We start from the raw sequence: 18,442 nt of genomic DNA on the forward strand, positions 1-18,442 counted from the left end.
TTAGAAGTTTTTTAGGGTTGGCTAGTTATTACAGGCGATTTGTAAAGGACTTCTCTATGATTGTGACTCCCATGACAAGGTTACTGCAAAAAGGAGTTAAGATTGAATGGTCGGATAAGTGTCAGTAGATTTTCGAGAAGTTGAAAATGTTATTGACTGAGGCTCCAGTATTAGTACAACCCAAACTAGGAAAAGAGTTCATGATTTATAGCGATGCTTCTCTAAATAGGTTGGGATGTGTACTTATGCAAGAGGGCAAAGTTGGGGCTTATGCCTCGAGACAGTTGAAACCTCACGAGAAGAATTATCTGACACACGACCTAGAGTTGGTCGCCATAGTGTTCGCTCTGAAAATCTGGTGACATTATTTGTTCGGAGAGATATGCCATGTATACACCGATCATAAAAGTCTTAAGTACTTAATGACCCAGAAGGATTTAAATCTAAGGAAACGGAAATGGTTGGAACTATTAAAGGATTATGAGTTGATTATCGACTACCATCCAGGAAAAGCGAACGTGATCGCTGATGCATTAAGTAGAAAATCATCGTTTGCATTAAGAGTAATGAATACCCGATTGACCTTGTTAGAGGATGGTTTGGTTCTAGTAGAGTTAAAATCTAGACCGACGTTTCTTCAAGAAATTTGCGAGGCTCAGAAAAGTGACAGTAAATTACTATCCAAGAAAACCCAGTGCGAATCAGATGTTGAATCGGATTTTGGGATTGGTTCCGATGGTTGCTTGGGATTTCGGGAAAGGATTTGTGTTCCTAAGGGCATCGAATTGATTCAGAAGATTTTAAATGAGGCACATAGTGGTTGTTTATAGTGCACCCCGAAAGTACGAAAATGTACAATTATTTGAAGAAAATGTATTGGTGGCCGGGGATGAAAAAAGATATTTCAGAGTTTGTATCCAAATGCCTAGTATGTCAACAAGTGAAAGCCGAGCACCAAGTACCTTCGGGTTTACTTCAGCCTATTATGGTCCCAGAGTGGAAGTAGGATTGGATTACTATGGACTTTGTAATGGGTTTACCGGTAACCCCGAGGAAGAAAGATGTTGTGTGGGTTGTGGTTGATCGACTGACAAAGTCGGCTCATTTTATTCTGGTACGCACCGATTTCCCACTCGACAACTAGTCAAGTTATATATTTCAGAAATTGTGAAGTTACACGGAGTACCTTTGTCTATCATATCGGATAGAGATCAGAGGTTTATATCGCGGTTTTGGAAAAAGCTCCAAGAAGCTTTGGGTGTAAAGTTAAATTTTAGTACAGCTTTCCACCCACAGACCGATGGCCAATCAGAGAGAGTAATTCAGACCCTGGAAGACATGCTCCGATGTTGTGTATTGGAGTTTTAGAGAAGTTGGGAAAAGTATTTGCCGCTGGTGGAGTTTACTTATAATAACAGCATTCAGTCGAGTTTGAAGATGGCACCTTATGAAGCATTGTATGGGTGTAAGTGTCGAACGCCTTTGTATTGGACCGAGCTTAGAGAGACTCAGATTCACGGGGTCAACTTAGTCAAGGAGACCGAAAAAAGTTAAGGTGATTCGTGATTGTTTAAAGGCCACTTCGGATAGACAGAAATCTTACGCAGATTTGAAATGAAAAGAGATCAAGTTTCAAGTCGGTGATAAGGTATTTATAAAAGTATCCCCGTGGAGAAAGGTTCTTAGATTTGGTAAAAAGGGTAAACTGAGTTTGTGTTTTATCAGACCTTATGAAGTGATTGAGAGAGTCAGACCTGTAGCCTATTGGTTAGCTTTACCATTAGAATTGGAAAAGATCCATGACGTATTCCATGTGTCCATGTTACGCCGATACCGCTCTGACCTTTCACATGTGCTTTCTCTGATTGAAGTAGAGATTAGATCGGATATGTCTTATGGTGAGGAACCTGTTAAGATCTTAGCTCGAGAAGTTAAGAAACTGGGAAATAAGAGCATTCCCCTGTGAAAGTGTTATGGCATAGACATGGGGTTGAAGAGGCCACATGGGAGCCCGAAGAAATCATGAAAATCCAATACCCAAACCTTTTTATCGGTAAGATTTTCGGGGACGAAAATTCTTAAATGGGGAGAATTGTAATAGGCCTATTTTAGGGCTAGTCAAAAAAATAGTTTCGAAACCACTAACCTGAGGTTGAGGAAATTATTTTAAATATTATTTTATGTATTGTAACAAGATTAGATAAGAGCATGAAAATTTTGGTGAATTAATTTTAGTGATTGCTTGCTTAATTATGAAAAAAGACTAAATCGCATAAAGTGCAAAAGTCCTATTTTGTTAGATAAGGGTGTCAATTAGCTAAAGAACCTAAATTTGGGGCCTTTAAAAAGCAATTAGACCCCCAATGCTTAGGCTAACAGGCCATAGGAGACAAAAGAAAGAGAAATGGTCAAATTTAGATGGGTTGGTGACCAATTTTGACTAGAACAAGAATAAAATAAAGAGAAAAAGATATCATCTTTCCCTCTTCTTCTTCATCACTGAAAAATGCAGCCATTAGAGGTTTTTTGAGCTTCAAAATTTTCAGTCACTTAGTCTCTCTACAAGTAAGTGATTTTAATGAGTTTTCTTAATAATTTTTACATTTTTTTAGACCCTTGTGTCATGAGCTTTCTAATGAGGGGACTATTTTACAAAATGGTTGAAAGTCTAAGGTTTTCCATGAGAGCATTTAGGTTGTTTTCTGAATTTTTTTAGAAGAATATGAGTCTTAGATGAGTAATAAATAAATTTTGTGAAGGGATTTCTCATGAAAACCCCAATAGGGACTATTTTGCATAAGTTGTAAAATAGATGATAAATGTGTGAAATATACGAAATTTTGGATTGCTATAAGAGTAAAAAGGTTCGGCTAGGCTTATAATAGGGAGAAATTTGATAAAAAAATTGACTTTTGAGCATAGGGGTAAAATGGTCATTTTGTGAAAGTCTAGGGGCAAAATAGTCATTTTGCCCAATTATGAAATTTTGAGTGTCTAAATTGATGTGCTGATGAAATAAATGAATTTTATTAATTTAGATTAAGAAAAGCGTGATTCGGGTCTTGATCGGGGTAAGAATAAAATTTACGAGGATTAAGCTTGTCTTCATCATTTTGTATTGAGGTAAGTACCTATGTGAATAATGTGTTATTGAAGCTTACTTTGGAATATTTTGATAATATAGATATGTAATTGGCTCATTGTTGTTATATATCTAAATTCTATTTGTTGCCATGAATGTATAAATGACATGCTATGTGAGTAAAGTACATTGTGAGCAAGTACGATGCTATTCGGCTAGTTATGAAATCCCGTTGGACTTTAGACATAGCATAGGATACAAAGGGGTATGTTATAAAAATCATGTGGTCTGAACTCATGAGTTAAGTCTGAGTTCATGAGATGAATGTTATAGGTAACGTGGGTCCGGGTACTGGCTTCGTGTACAGACCCTTGAGTGGCTCAATGAGCGAACGTTACATGATAGCTATGGGGTCCGGGTCCTGACCTGATAAAAAGGCTCGTCAGTAGCTCAAATATGAGCGTTTCATAGTACAAGGTAGCCCTGATTTCTTATATGGTAATTAGATGCAAATTCTCCGCGTATCTATATGTATTCCGAGAGTTCAATGGGTAACATTGAATATTTAATTGGTGAAAACTTGATGAATTATGTATACTGAACTTATGGATAGTACCTGAGTAAGGGACGAGATGCATGAAGTATACATGAATGAAAGGAATGATAAGATAGAGATGTTAAAGGATTTATATCTTTTAAGCATGACAAGTTACCATTTGACGAATATGATTTTCTTTTAATTGCACTTTATTTTCATATATTTACTTACTAAGCTCCAACACTTACCCTCTTTTCTTTTCTTTCCTTATAGTGACACCAAGCTAGCATCGGGGATCTAGTGACGTCTTAAAGCTTTGATCACACTATCACTTAAGACCTTAGAATAGCTAGTTTAATTGTTTTGTTTTCTGGCATGTATAGGGACTCAAGTCTTTTGTTTATTATTTTGTTAGTTAGCCATAATGTGTTGGCTCATATTGTAATATCCTGATTTTGGGCCTAGTCGGAATAGCGGTTTCGTGACCACAAAATTCGAGATAGAAATAATTATTTTATGATTATTTTAAGGTCTATGATATGATTGCATGATTGTGTTAAAATTTCGTGAAGAAATTTTATGCATAAAGTGCTTAAATTGAAATTAGGGACTAAATCGAATAATTTGTAAAACTTGCATTCTAGAAGTTTCTAGTATGAAATTGTTTTGAAATATTAATTAAGAGGTCTTAAATAGCAATTTTACCAATTTCTAAGTCTATGGACAAAAATTGGACATGGATGGAATTTTTGGAAAGTTTAAAAGTAAGGGCATTTTGGTCATTTAGGGGTAAAATGAATTAAAATACAAAATTAAAAGCCAATTTTGCTCATGTTCAACCCCATGGCCGAATATAGAAAGGAGAAACCATGGCTAGGGTTTTTCAAGCTTCCAATCTCGATTCTAAGTCCGTTCTAGCCTCGTTTTTAATGATTTTTATGTTTTTGGAGTCCCGGTAGCTCGATTAAGCTTATGCTAGCAATAATTTAACCTAGGGTTTATATTTGGAAAAATACCCTTAGGTGAAATTTGTGTATTTTGGTGTTTTATGATAGAATATGAGGTTTTAAATTATGTTAGACAACTTGTGCTACTCGGTTTTAAGCGAAAACTAGCAAAAGGGCTTAATCGGTAAAAATACCTAATAGTCATAAGTACATGTTAGAGTGAGAATTTGATGTTGCCATAGAAGGGAAAAATGATCAGCATGTCATAAAACATAAGAAAATAGGTTGAAGTTTAATTTACGAGCTTTGGGGCAAAAGTGTAAAGATGCAAAAGTTTAGGGACAAAACTATAATTTTGCTAAAATATGATTTTGGGTCAATTTGAATAATGTGAGTCCTAATTAGACTATATTTTAAATGATAGAGCAAGGAAAACTGAAATTCGGGCTAAAATGGAAAAATACCAAGTTGTGGACGAAATGGTAAAAGTAGCCGTTTTCGCATACGAGGTAAGTTCATGTGTAAATAATGTAGCATAATTGTTATTTTTAAGTTATTGATGTTAATTATATGATATGCTGATTTTTTTATCGTGAAATATTATGCTTTGTGGTTAATGTTGAGTAATATGCAAATTATGTTTACTACTTGATAAATATGAATTGCTACCGAGTATCGGTTCCGATATTCCATGGAAGAAGGCAATGTGAGATCGAGGAAAAAAGCCCGTTTGAACCTTAGGAATAGATTAGGATAGAAGTGACATGTCACTAGGATAGTTGAGCATCCGAACTCGTTGAGTTCAGTCCGAGTTCACTTATGGATGCGAATGTCCGAATTTGTTGGGTTGAGTCCGAGTTCACTTATGGATGCGAACGTCCGAGCTCGTTGAGTTAAGTCCGAGTTCACTTAGGGGCGGGTTATATGATTTCTTGATTACATATGAGGCACTTATGTGCAAATTATCCGTGTATCCGAGTTGTATTCCGATGTGTTCAATGGGTGAAATTTCTAGTGAAATGAAAGAACACTTAAGATGCAAGCGACGTTTTGGTAAGTGTTGTGAAATGGACACTTTGGACAGGTATGTTCTTAACCCTCGGGTTGATAATAGATACAACAACGATAAGGTAGTAAGATGATGAATGATGTTTAGAAATATGATATATGTTTTGGTGATACCATGCTAAAGTTGTTTGGTATATTTGTATTGTTATGTTACTTGTTATTTTCATATGAACTTACTAAGCATTTATGCTTACTCCCTCCTCTTTATTTACTGTAGTTTTGAACAAGCCAGCTCGGGAATCGGGACGGGTCGAAGGTTCGATCACACTATCCAAAGGACTTTCATCTGGGTAAATGGCTTGTAAAACTTAAGTATGGCATGTATAGCAATATATTTATTTTGTGTAAATAATTTTATGATATGGCCATGATTGGTTGAGAAAATGTTTGATATTGATAAGTCATGGTGATGGTTAAGTTTAGATCATGTTTGATATCATGGAAGTTTAATAGGTTATCTAGTTCATAACAACTCATGAAAAGATGAAATTTGCCTTAAAACAGAATATTGCTGCAGCAATGACATGAATTTGAAAAATCACTAAAAATAGTATAAATGGAATTAGATGATTAGCAAGTTATGAAATTGAAGCTTAATGAGTCTATTTTCATATGGATGAAAAAAATAGGCATATAAATTATACTTGATGAGATATTTGAAACCTTGTGAAACAGGGCCAGAGTGATTTCTTGATCCTCTGTTCTGACTTTAAAAATTCATAATAAATTGTAAGAAAATAATTAGAAGTCATTCTTTATATTAAAGATTCCTTATTGAGTCTAGTTTTAAGAGAAACAAACCTCGTAGTCATTGAAATTCTGTATAGAGAGATATCTGATTCGTAATACACAGATATTAGAGCAGTCGAACCCTGAAATAGGGGAGACTTTAACTAATAAACTGTACTAATTGGCCCAACCAAAAATTCTAGAAAAAAATTAGTAAATATATATATGAGTCTAGATTTATGAAAAATTTACGGATCTTGATTTCGAGTTTCATAACTCGAGATATGATTTTTCTTGTAACTGTGACGCGAGCAGCTAGAAAGCTGTGAATGTAGAAACAAAAGATTTGAAGTTCTTAATTTGATAAATTATGTTCGGTAACTCCTCAAGCTCGACTCCGATGACAGTTTCGGGCGTGGGGGCGTTACACATATGATAAAAATGATACTCATTCTGTATAGACTATGAATGTTAGCTAACACCAATTATTATTCAATGCAATGTTGCAAATTTCTAATGGTTGTGGCTGTTTTGGTTATGCATGGTATGTTCGTATTGATCTTGGTTGATCTTGTGTAGATAGGGGTATGTAAGGGTGGCAAAGAGGCTTGGTAAATAACTTTATTTTGTCCACATGGGTAGACACACGGGCGTGAGTGACACACGGTCAACCCTATGGGTGTGTTTTTCAGCCATGTGTCCCCTGTACGTAAAAATTTCAAGTCAGTATGCATGGTAGTAAACACATGGGCAGAGACACGGTTGTGTGTCTCAGCTGTGTGAAGGGCACGGCCTAGCACACTGGTATGTGCCTTGGCTGTGTGGCCCTTAAGGATTGTTGACGTTAGAAATAGAATGTCCAAGGTTTTGCACACAGGCTAAGACACGGTCGTGTCATGGCCGTGTGAAGGACACAGTTCATGGACATGGACGTGTGTCAGGCTGTGTGAAAACCCCTATAGGTTCAAATTAGAAAATAAATCCATACGGGTAAGGGACACGGGCGTGTCCCAATGTGCTTAGGCCGTGTGAGCCACACGACCCATCAGCACGACCATGCCTAAATGGTCACATAGGCGTGTTGCCCCTCTCACATGGGAGTGTGCCCCTGTGTTAAGTGTTATTTTCAAGATTCTTTGAAGGATCCGGATTGATTCTGAATGGGTTCCAATGGATGTTTAGAGCCTCGTAAGTTCTTATTAAGGAGTTTATAATAAAAAAAAGTGAAAATGTTTTTAATTTGACCATGTTTTAGTGATATGAAAACGTTTGTATGCATGAGTTCAAGTTAGGTAATACCTCATATTCTATCCCAGCATAATGCACGGGTGTGGGGTGTTACACAACTGGAGGTCCAACCCACTCTCATGATCCAACCATATCCGACTCGACCTTCCTCGCTTTACACCTCCCCAGCTTGCCATTGTCTAGCTCGTCAACCTAGCTCGCCTATCCAACGTTACTCGCTTTACACCTCCCTTAGGTCATCATTCTGAGCTCGCCCCTGTCAGCTCGTCAACGTAGCTCGCCTTCTCCCAACTTGCCTACATATAGCTCACTAACTCAGTTTCCCAGGGAGTATCATTAGGAATACATGTCACTCTTGGGGGGTTAATGTGTCATCATGCATGGCACTTAGTTGTCCCTAATACATCACATCAGGAAACCACACCTTATAAATATAAAAATAGACTCCAAGAGGGGGGTAAAGAGAAAAGGATACTCAACACTATTAAATTTAAAATAGAGTCTTATGTATAAAAAAAATCAAATGATCTAAAGAAACAATAATTTAAAAGTTATTAAAATAAAAATGATTTTTAAAACTTTATATTGATTTAGAGAAAATAGTCATTTAGAATAGATATGAAAATATGGTTGTCCTGGAATTGATTTTTTAAAGGATTTTAAATAATCTTTATTTTTTTTAAAATTTTTATAAAATTTAATAATGTCTTACAAAATTATAAATTTATTTATAATGTTTTATAATTTTTTTTATTTGCGCCCTAAACAATTATTTATTCAAGTGCATTCCGAACATTAAAAATTTTAAGTAACATTTTCTTTTCTTTTCGCTGATGTAAAGATGAAAAACAAACATTGGTGAAATGATTTAATTTAAGAATTTAAAGGGTTAATTAAGTGTGTTTTGATAATCATTTTTTGAGGGAACCAATAATATATAAATAAAAAAATACAGATATTATAAAAAGAAATTCAAATTTCAAATAGAAAGGAATAATTCAAAAAAATAACTAATCCGAACAACTGTCATGCCTATGTTTCTCTTCTATCTCCTCTCATTTTGTAAAAATTTCCCCTTTTCCTCTGTTTTCACTATGCTTCGACTCTTCAATCAACTTGTTCATTAACACAAACCATGTTCCTCTTATTCTTTGTTTTAACAGCAACCACCATACCCTGAAGCAAATCTGAGAAAGGGGAGCTCACAGCCCCCCAGTTTCTTGGAAGAAAATAAAGAAGTTAAAGAAAGAGTAAATTTTCTTTTAATTCCTACGCCGGCCAAGGAAAATGAGCGCCTCCAGATTCATAAAGTGTGTCACCGTCGGCGATGGCGCCGTCGGCAAGACCTGCCTGCTCATTTCTTATACCAGCAATACTTTCCCTACGGTCAGCCTTTTACGCTCTCTTCTTTCCTGAATTTTCGGATCTTTGTTGCATCTCGCTTTGACCCCCTTTTTTTTTTCATTTAAAAAAAAAATTCCCGTTTGCTTCCCTGATAGATAAAGAAATCCATAATACAAGCTGAAAATTTATGTTCCATTAATACGAAAGAATAGTTGTTTAAAATTGTTTATGTTCTGTGAGATTTGTTATATCAGATTGGGCCCAATGCGGTTACATTGTAGGCAAATCATGTGCAACGAGATCTTTTCGCTGTTAATTGAAGTTAATTCCGCTCAAAATTAAAATCAAAGATAGGGGATTTAGGTTTTACTGATTTTCTCTATTGATATATTTGTTTGTTGATAATTGCTATGGTAACAGGACTATGTCCCGACAGTTTTCGACAATTTCAGCGCAAATGTTGTGGTGGATGGTAGCACTGTCAACTTAGGTTTATGGGATACTGCTGGTATTTTGGAAACAGCTTCTACAGTTCCTTTTTATTAGTATGTTTGACTTCTTTCTTGCTTTGGTTTGAAATGATTGCCTTGAAACAGGTCAGGAAGATTACAATAGATTAAGACCTCTGAGCTATCGTGGGGCCGATGTGTTTATTCTTGCATTTTCTCTCATCAGCAAGGCCAGTTACGAAAATGTTACCAAGAAGGTTTCAACTTTGAATAACTTCTGTCTTTAGATAATAATTTTGTGCACTATGAAATGTCTCTATAACGCCATCTCAATGCTGACGTTGCTTTTCATATCAGTGGATTCCTGAATTGAACCATTATGCACCGGGTGTTCCGATAGTTCTGGTCGGAACTAAGCTTGGTATGCTTCTTACTCTTTTATTAAAGGTATCCTTACATATATTGTTTTTCTGAACTGCAAAAGGTTTGATTCTCTAAGTGAAAGATTTTTTACAAAAAACTTATCATTTTATATTGATGTTTGTGGAAGTCTTTCTATTTCATGGAAGGTTCTCATGTTATCTACTATTTGCTCTTGTAGATCTCCGGGATGATTCGCAATACTTGGCAGATCATCCTAGTGCACTGCCAATTTCTACAGCTCAGGTACATATATGTATAAAATATTTCAATGAGAATATGTTCCACTTGTAAAATATTATTTGATCTTGCGTAACTTGTTCATGAAAGGGAGAGGAGTTAAAGAAACAGATAGAGTCTTCTTCCTACATCGAGTGCAGTGCAAAATCACAGCAGGTTAAATGTTCTCGTCATATTCTTCATGGTTTTTAATAAAAAATTGTGATGAAGCCGTTTGTATGTGATGGAATCTTGTTACTGCAGAATGTGAAGGCAGTGTTTGATACAGCCATTAAAGTAGTGCTCCAGCCTCCTAAGAAAAATAAGAAGAAAAAATCTGGTGGTTGCTCAATATTATGATCAGTGGAAGATTCAAGGCTGAAACCAAGTGCCAGCTTCTTGCTGCTCGTATCTCTACCACTGTCACCTTTTTTTGAAGCAGCAGAAGCCATCATGTATAGTCTCAAGATAGCATCAGGTTGTTTCGTGTTTTACTTATTGCCATGGTCTATAGGTGATGATGATAAATATTTCATGTTAACATGCATACCTCATTCGGGTTTTCATGTTTAAACTTCCACTCATGTGTAAACCAGATGCATACCTATTAAGAAATAATCATTTTCTTGCATTATGCTTTAATTTTAAGCAATTTGATTAAATGATTAGTATTGTTGAATGTTGATGCCATTTCATATTTTATTTTTTATTTATATAATATTAGAAAAGAGGATGAGTACTAGACTTGATCGGGCTGGATTAATAAAAATTTTAGGCTTAGGTTTAGTTAAAAAAATGGGTCTAAAATTTTGTCCAAGCCTGACAAAGATAAAAATGCTAAATTTGAGCTTGGTTCGGTTTGTTCATATTAATTTTTTTATATAAAAAAATTTTAAAAAATATAAAACATCAAATACACTAAAAATATTAAAATAAATATTTCTCAACAAATTGAAAATTCATTAAAAAATTATACTTAAATAAAAATATTAATAAACAACAGTAAAAAAAATTTAGGCAAATTTAAGTCGGGCTTAGCCTAAAATATCTTATTTAGGACTCTACCCATTTAAAAAATGGGTCTTATTGTTTTTCTAAGTTTATTTTTCAAATTTAAATTTCTTTCCAAATCTTTTTACTTTTCAAGCAGGCTTTTGAATTTAAGTGAGTTGATTAGATCTAATTTAAACCCATGTTATCCCTAATATTATTTTCCTAAAGTGTTTTCAGGTTCGTTTTATCTATACCTATATTTTAAATTAAGATCTTCCTCATGTTGACACATTGCACACACACCCACTATGCTTTTAATTTATTTATTTACATTTTATAAAAGTGGTTAATTTTTAGTTTTGGTCTTAATATGTTTAAAATTGAGATTTAATACTTATTTTTAATTTTAATATAATTTAGTCTCTATATTTTTAAAATGTTATTTATTAGTTTAATATTTTATAATATAATTAATTAGTTCAAATAACTAATATCATTTAATTAAAATATTTCGGGGTTATACATAATTTGAAAATAAATTTATAATTTTAAAATGTAAAAGAATTAAATTTTTAAAAATAAAAAAGATTAAATCTCAAATATATAAAACATATCATTGATTCCTCACTTTTGCATTCCCGCACTTGGCTAACAAACAGGCATCGGTTCCTCTTGCTGCGTGTTAATTACATAAATTTTCTTTTCCATGGGATATATTAAACAATCCTAACTAGTTTTCAAAAATAAAATATTTATGTTATAATTAAATTTTATTTAAAAATTTTAAATTGCACAACAATGTAAATATAATATTTTTAAATTTTACATTTGAATTGGAGATATTTTAATTTAGTAAGTAATTAAAGTTGGAAGGGTAAATTATTTACTTATAAATTTTAGTACAGTAAAATCATCATGATTTTAACAAAATTAAAATTGATTTGAAAAAATTATTATGAATATTTTATTAAGTGGATGTCCATCATGATTAATATAAAGTTTTGGTATACTTTAAATTCAAATAGTTATTAGAATTAAATCTCTACTTCTTTTATACTTCTTATGCCTATAAATAGAGACTCTGATGAAGCATTATAACCATCCCTTTTGATCAATAAAGTTCATTCTCTGTTGCTCTCATATTTTTTTGTTTTTTATTCTCCCCATCTCTCTTTATTTTATAACACGTTGTCAGTACGATTTTGCTCAAAGTAATAGTTCCTTTTATCGACGATCAAATTTATCCTCCATGATTTTCAATTTCTTTGACGGCAAGATGCAAAGTTTTTACAGGAAGTTTCTTTTATTTAATGTTTTATATCTGATTATTATTTTTCATTCTTCTTTCATTATATGTTATCATTGTTTTGATTAACTTATTTTACTTTTTTTGTTCTTTCATACCTTCTAGTGATGACGATGATGTTAAAGATCTTTAGGTATATTTTACTATGTTTTATTTATTTTTTATTATAATTGGAGACTAATCATGACAACATGAATAGATTTTGATTTGAAATCTCAAGCATGTTTGCGATGGTAATTATGAAATAAAGAATCTATTGGGATGCTTATAAGTCTGTCCTACTAGATTTGTTGCATTCCCCAAAGTGAATGTAAACATAAAAATAGACCACTAAAAGTGAGAACATAGTAATAAATAAGAGAACAATAACAGTTCTTAAGATAACTCTTTAAAGGGTAAAGATAACTTATGTTATCAATGTGATATAAAATATTATTGGTCACATATGATATTTTGTGTTAATATTCTTTGAGGAAGGATATGAGAATGTAGTAATAAATTCTATCATTATAGATAGAAAGTATTTATCTTTTTTGGTACTAAAATAAATAAATATTATTTCAATATTTGATAGTACAAAATTAGTCGAAAGCTCTAGAAGAGTTAATATATTAATATCTTATGATGGTTAATCCATTGGTTTTAAAAGATATTTATAAAGGATTTTATATTGAGATTTTGAATGAGGAAAATATTATATTTCATATGAGTCACTATTGCTATAAAAATCTATTTTGAAAGGATGAAAAATGGAGGATTGAGTTATTGATTACTCTTGTTATTAAATTGAGTTAATTGTGGTTATCTTTGGGATCTTCTTTTGTCATCATCCCTATTAAAGGGTTGATTTGACTGTGAACGATCTACTCATGAGCAATATTCTATCTAAAACTTATTATGGTTGGATGCATCTAAAGTTGCAAGTATTTTTTAAAAACTCTAAGTATAACTCTACAGTATTCAGAATAAGTTCTCAATTAAAATTATGTGGTAAAATATTACTAATAAGAACTTGCAAGAGAGAAAACTTATGTATGAAAAGTCATTGGTTATGTACCTGTTATACACATGGAAAATAAGATTCACTCTCAAAGTTTGCTATTAATAGATTTTTGGGCATTTGAAGATTTTGGCATATTCCCTGAAGCGAATATTGCATACAATTATTTGGAAATTATATTTATTGACTTGGTGGCATTGTAGACTTCACATTGATTTAGACATTTCCAGTAGTAAATGTCACAATAGTACTTATATGTGGATACAAATTAAAAGGAATGATAATAAAATTATCAGTTTGTTACAATTTAGTACAATTGAAACACATGCCAGAAGTTTACTAATACAAATGCGTTTACTACTTGGCGTGACCAGTTAGACCATCCTGGATTATAAATGACGCGAAAATTAATTGAGAATTCATATGGACATTCAATTAAAGAACCAAAAGATTCTTTAATTTAAAAAATTCTCATTTGTTGCTTGTTCTTAATAAAAATTGGTTCTTAGAAACTCACTAGCTAAAGTTGAGATTTAATGTCTTGCATTTCTGAAATGAATATGGGCCCATTCATCCACCATGTGGATGGTTTTGATATTATATGATTTTGGTAGATGCATCTACAAAACAATCACATGCGTTATCAATTCACAACCTGTCATTTGCGAGATTACTTGTTTAAATGATTACTTTCAGATTATACAATTAAAACAATTCATCTTGCTCATGTTGGTGAGTTTACATCTCAAGTTTTCAATGATTATTGCATGTCAATTGGGATAAAAGTTGAACATCCTGTAGCTCATGTTCACATACAAAATGATTTAGTTGAATTGTTTATCAAATGCCTCCAACTAATAGTTAAATCATTACTTATGAGAACAAAACTTTCTATTTCAACATGAGATTGTATTGATTTACATGTTGTACGCATCAAGCCAATAAATTATAAATACTCGCCATTATAATTTATTTTTGGTCAAGAGCCAAATATTTTCCATCTAAAAATTTTTGGATGTGCGGTATATGTTCCAACTGCTCCACCACAACGCACAAAGATGGTTCATAATAAGAGATTGGGAATGTATATTTATATGAGTCTCCTTATAATATTTTTAAGCTATTAATTCGAGATTTAATTATGATATGAGTTGTCAGTTTTCCCAACATTAGGGGGAGAGAAATAATAACTTATAATGAGTTAGGGGGAGAGTAATTTGAACCAGAAGTTCAATAAGGATAACTCATTACAAGTTAACTGTTAGATGTATTACAAACTTAATGAGAATAACCAAGTGTTATGTACCATCTAATATTTTAATTTGATTCAAAGTCCCAGTAGGACAATCAATTGGAATAAATAATAGATTAATCGGTTCCAAATATGAAAATTATTCTAGATGGTCATATAGTGGAGGCAGGTGCTCCAGAAGAGACCCAAGACATAACTAATAAGTAAAACTTCAGAAGAGATTCAGGTACCTGAAACTGAATTTTAAAATAATGAAAATAAAAGATCTCGATAAGTTATGTCAATTAGAGAAAATGTAGAACCGCATAATAAAAGTGGTTGGCCATGATTTTGCATGCAATATTATTATTAAAATAATGAAATAAACGGAGGATCTTGAATAAATCTATTGAGAAATATAGATATGGAATAAATTGATCAAAATAGAAAGACGCAACTTAAGTACAATTAAATTTGAGGATTTTTTGGACCAGTAGTCCAAATATCTAAAGGTATAAAGCTAATGAGGGTGCAAATGAAGTAGTTTTGCAGAAGTGAAATAAAAATATAAAGTTTTTTGCTAAGTACTGGTATTGATTATAAAAAGATATAATATTCTTTTGTGGTGGATGCAATAACCTTTAGATATATTATTAAATTGGCATCATAAAAGATTTAACTTGCATCTAATGATTATTGTTACAAACTTTATAAATCACTATACAGTAAAGTTTATATTAAAATCCTTGAAGGATTTAGAATACTAGATGCATATTGAAATTCTCGAGAAATTATTCATTTATATGAATTGAAATAATTTGAACATATGTGGTAAATTTGAGTAGTTGAAGAAGGATTATAAAATGATCCAAAATCCCTATTTGTATTTTTATATAAGAATCATGATTAAAGTTTGTTATGACTATTGCTGAATCTCCTGAAGAGATCAAAATATATTTCCCAAAATTTTTCCTCACTCATGATTTTTAAAAAAAATGGTAATATAAATGCTTATCAAATACATTCAAATAGTCATTTGAAAAACTAGTATTCAAGATTGAATACGTAGAATATGAAAAAATATGTGATGATTTGATGAGGAGGAGTAAATACGAGTTGTACTTTTTTTCCCTTAACCGGGGTTTTGTCCCATTGGGTTTTCCTGGTAAGGTTTTTAATGAGGCAACATATTATGCGTATTATAGATCGTGTATTCTTTTTCCCTTGTTAGGTTTTTATCCACAGGGTTTTTCCTAATAAGGTTTTAATGAGGCACATTATCTACCAATAGATTAAGTGGATGTCCATCATGATCAAGATAAAGTTTTGGTATACTTTAAATTCTAATAGTTATTAAAATTAGATCTCTACTTTTTTTATACTTCTTATTTCTATAAATAGAAACTCTGATGAAGCATTGTAACCATCCCTTTTGATCAATAAAGTTCATTCTCTGTTGCTATCATATTTTCTTTGTTCTTTATTCTCTCTATCTCTCTTTATTTTATAACAAAAATAACTTAATTAGGAAATTAATTAAATTTATTTCAATAAATAAATAATATTTTTAAAATAGAAAAATAGTTACTAGACTGGTAAAATTATGTTAGATGTTTTAAAGACCAAATAACACATATAATTAAATACCAATACATGAGACAGGCCAAGAGGCATCTACATAACAAGGGACGACAACCTTAGTGTTGATAGGAAGTTGTCGGCCCCCATGTGTCTTAGTTAGGCTTTACATGTACTTTTCAATTAAAATATTATTATTTATTTACTCATGGTTCAACTAAAACTTGTATCTTTCTCTCTATATGGATATCATTGGTTAGGTCAAACACACACTACTTAAGCATCACTTTGTCAAAATCTAGCATGATTTATTTCCCAAGTAAATACTATATTTTGAGGGAGTTTATTTTTCAATTTCTAGCCATTGAGAAAATTAATATTCCACTAAATATTAATAAAATTTTTATTATGTGCATCCAATTTGTGAAATTAGAGCCCACATGCTAAACAAACTAAAGTACGAGATTAGTAGAAAAGATCATTGTAACACCCCTAACCCGTGTCTGTTGCTGGAATAGGGTTACTGAGCATTATTGGAATTTTCAAAACATTTACAGATAACACGCCTGTGCTATAGGCCGTGCCGACCCTATGTAACTCTCTGACTTGTGCCACATAGCCAGCCATGCGCCTGTGTGACTAAGCCGTGTGATCAATTTAATTTTCAAAAATTAGGTGCAGGGTTCACATGGCCAAGACACACGTCTGTGTTCTAGGCTGTGTAGCACACAGAGCTAAGACACACGCCCGTGTCTCTGCCCGTATGCTCAATTCTAAGCATTCTATTTCTCAAATTTAAGATGTAGGGGATACACGACCAAACCACACGCCCATGTGCCAAGCCGTGTGTCACACATGGTCAAGACACACGCCCGTGTGTCTACCTGTGTGGACAAAATAAAGTCATTTCCTAGCTTTATTTCTCACCCAAATTTGCCAATAACCTACACCAACACTTACAAGTATATTCCAACCAATCCAAGCATTAAAACCAAGCTAATTCTAACATCTAACATGATATTTTATCATATGCAATCATGATTATAATATTACCTTTGTTTAACTTATATGTTAAGCATAACTTGATCAACCATATTTAACAAACTTAACACATAGGTATTTGTCTTAATATAACCTAATAATTATACCAAAACAAACCATTACTAGCCATTCCAATAGCTAGTTTACAAACCACATTCATATGCCATCATAGGCCAAGCTACCTATACATGCCATTATACCAAATAAGTTTACTATATATACCAAAACAAGTTAGTGGATAGTGTGATGATGCTCCAACCGATCTCCAACCTTCGCGAGCTTCCGAGTACTATAAAACAGAGAAAATAAAACCTAGTAAGCATTATATGCTTAGTAAATTAGCATAACAGGAATTGAAACTTACCAATCACATTTAACAATATTAAGCATACAATTAACATGCTTTCATCATTTTGACAAGTTTACCTAAACACATCTCAATCAAGCAAGTTAGTCGTATAATACATTTAAATATTAAATAAACATAGATGAGCTTATCATTTAATCCTTTATCAAATAATTCAAAAACATTCAGGGTAGATTTCTATTTATCTCATCATTTTCTCACGTCAAGAGTGTTACCCATTGAATTATTGAAATATCGATGGATAATCAAATAGTACACTCAAGGTATACATATCTATAAATCGCCAATTCTTATTCAGGGAGCATACTCTCGAGCCACATGTCAAGATGCTCAAACGAGCCATGAAATCATGTAACAGGACACTTATTCAAGTTAATCAGGAAACTCATAAGAGTTTTTACTTAGGAAGCTCATAGAGCCCTTCAGATATCTCCAAAGAGATAATATCAGAGAGCTTCGGATAAGGTAACAGAGAGTTCAAGCAAGCTTAATAGGACGTTCATGAAGAGCTCCATTTGTGTTTGCATTATATGCAGAATCACAATCGTTCATGTGACAGGACACTCACAAAGAGCTACAATAGTGCGCAACACATGTTAAAACACTACCGATCAGGATGCTGCAGGAACAATATAACAAGATGCTCAAGAGGCTATATCGGGATTACTCGTCTGAGCTAAATCCCTTCTGTAACATATGTAGAATCACATTCATATACGGAAAATCACATGTATCCATCGATTTTCATTTTTCAAACAGAATTTAACATTTTAAATACGTTTCTAATCATTAAATCATTTCATGTATTTTATAACATTCCATAAATCACATAAACAAACATCATATTCAAGAATCAATTAAACATGTTAATATGCATAAATA

The 18,442-nt window shown here is 32.6% G+C and overlaps 1 protein-coding gene across 2 annotated transcripts; it reads left to right on the top strand.

Annotated features, from left to right (window-relative positions):
* The first annotated feature begins 8,597 nt into the window (after positions 1-8,597).
* On the top strand, positions 8,598-10,675 carry LOC107951340 (rac-like GTP-binding protein 5). 2 transcript variants are annotated; one of them, XM_016886349.2, is made up of 7 exons: positions 8,598-8,998; positions 9,377-9,464; positions 9,553-9,662; positions 9,763-9,826; positions 10,007-10,071; positions 10,156-10,221; positions 10,309-10,675. In XM_016886349.2, the coding sequence occupies exons 1-7, from the start codon at positions 8,900-8,902 to the stop codon at positions 10,402-10,404; spliced, it is 588 nt and encodes a 195-aa protein (XP_016741838.1). In that variant the 5' UTR covers positions 8,598-8,899; the 3' UTR covers positions 10,405-10,675. The 2 variants fall into 2 exon arrangements, with proteins under 2 accessions (XP_016741838.1, XP_040938447.1); XM_041082513.1 differs by having other exon boundaries at positions 10,156-10,217.
* The last annotated feature ends 7,767 nt before the right edge of the window (positions 10,676-18,442 follow it).

This window comes from Gossypium hirsutum, chromosome A02 (genome assembly GCF_007990345.1).
Source record: "Gossypium hirsutum isolate 1008001.06 chromosome A02, Gossypium_hirsutum_v2.1, whole genome shotgun sequence".
Lineage (NCBI taxonomy): Eukaryota > Viridiplantae > Streptophyta > Magnoliopsida > Malvales > Malvaceae > Gossypium > Gossypium hirsutum.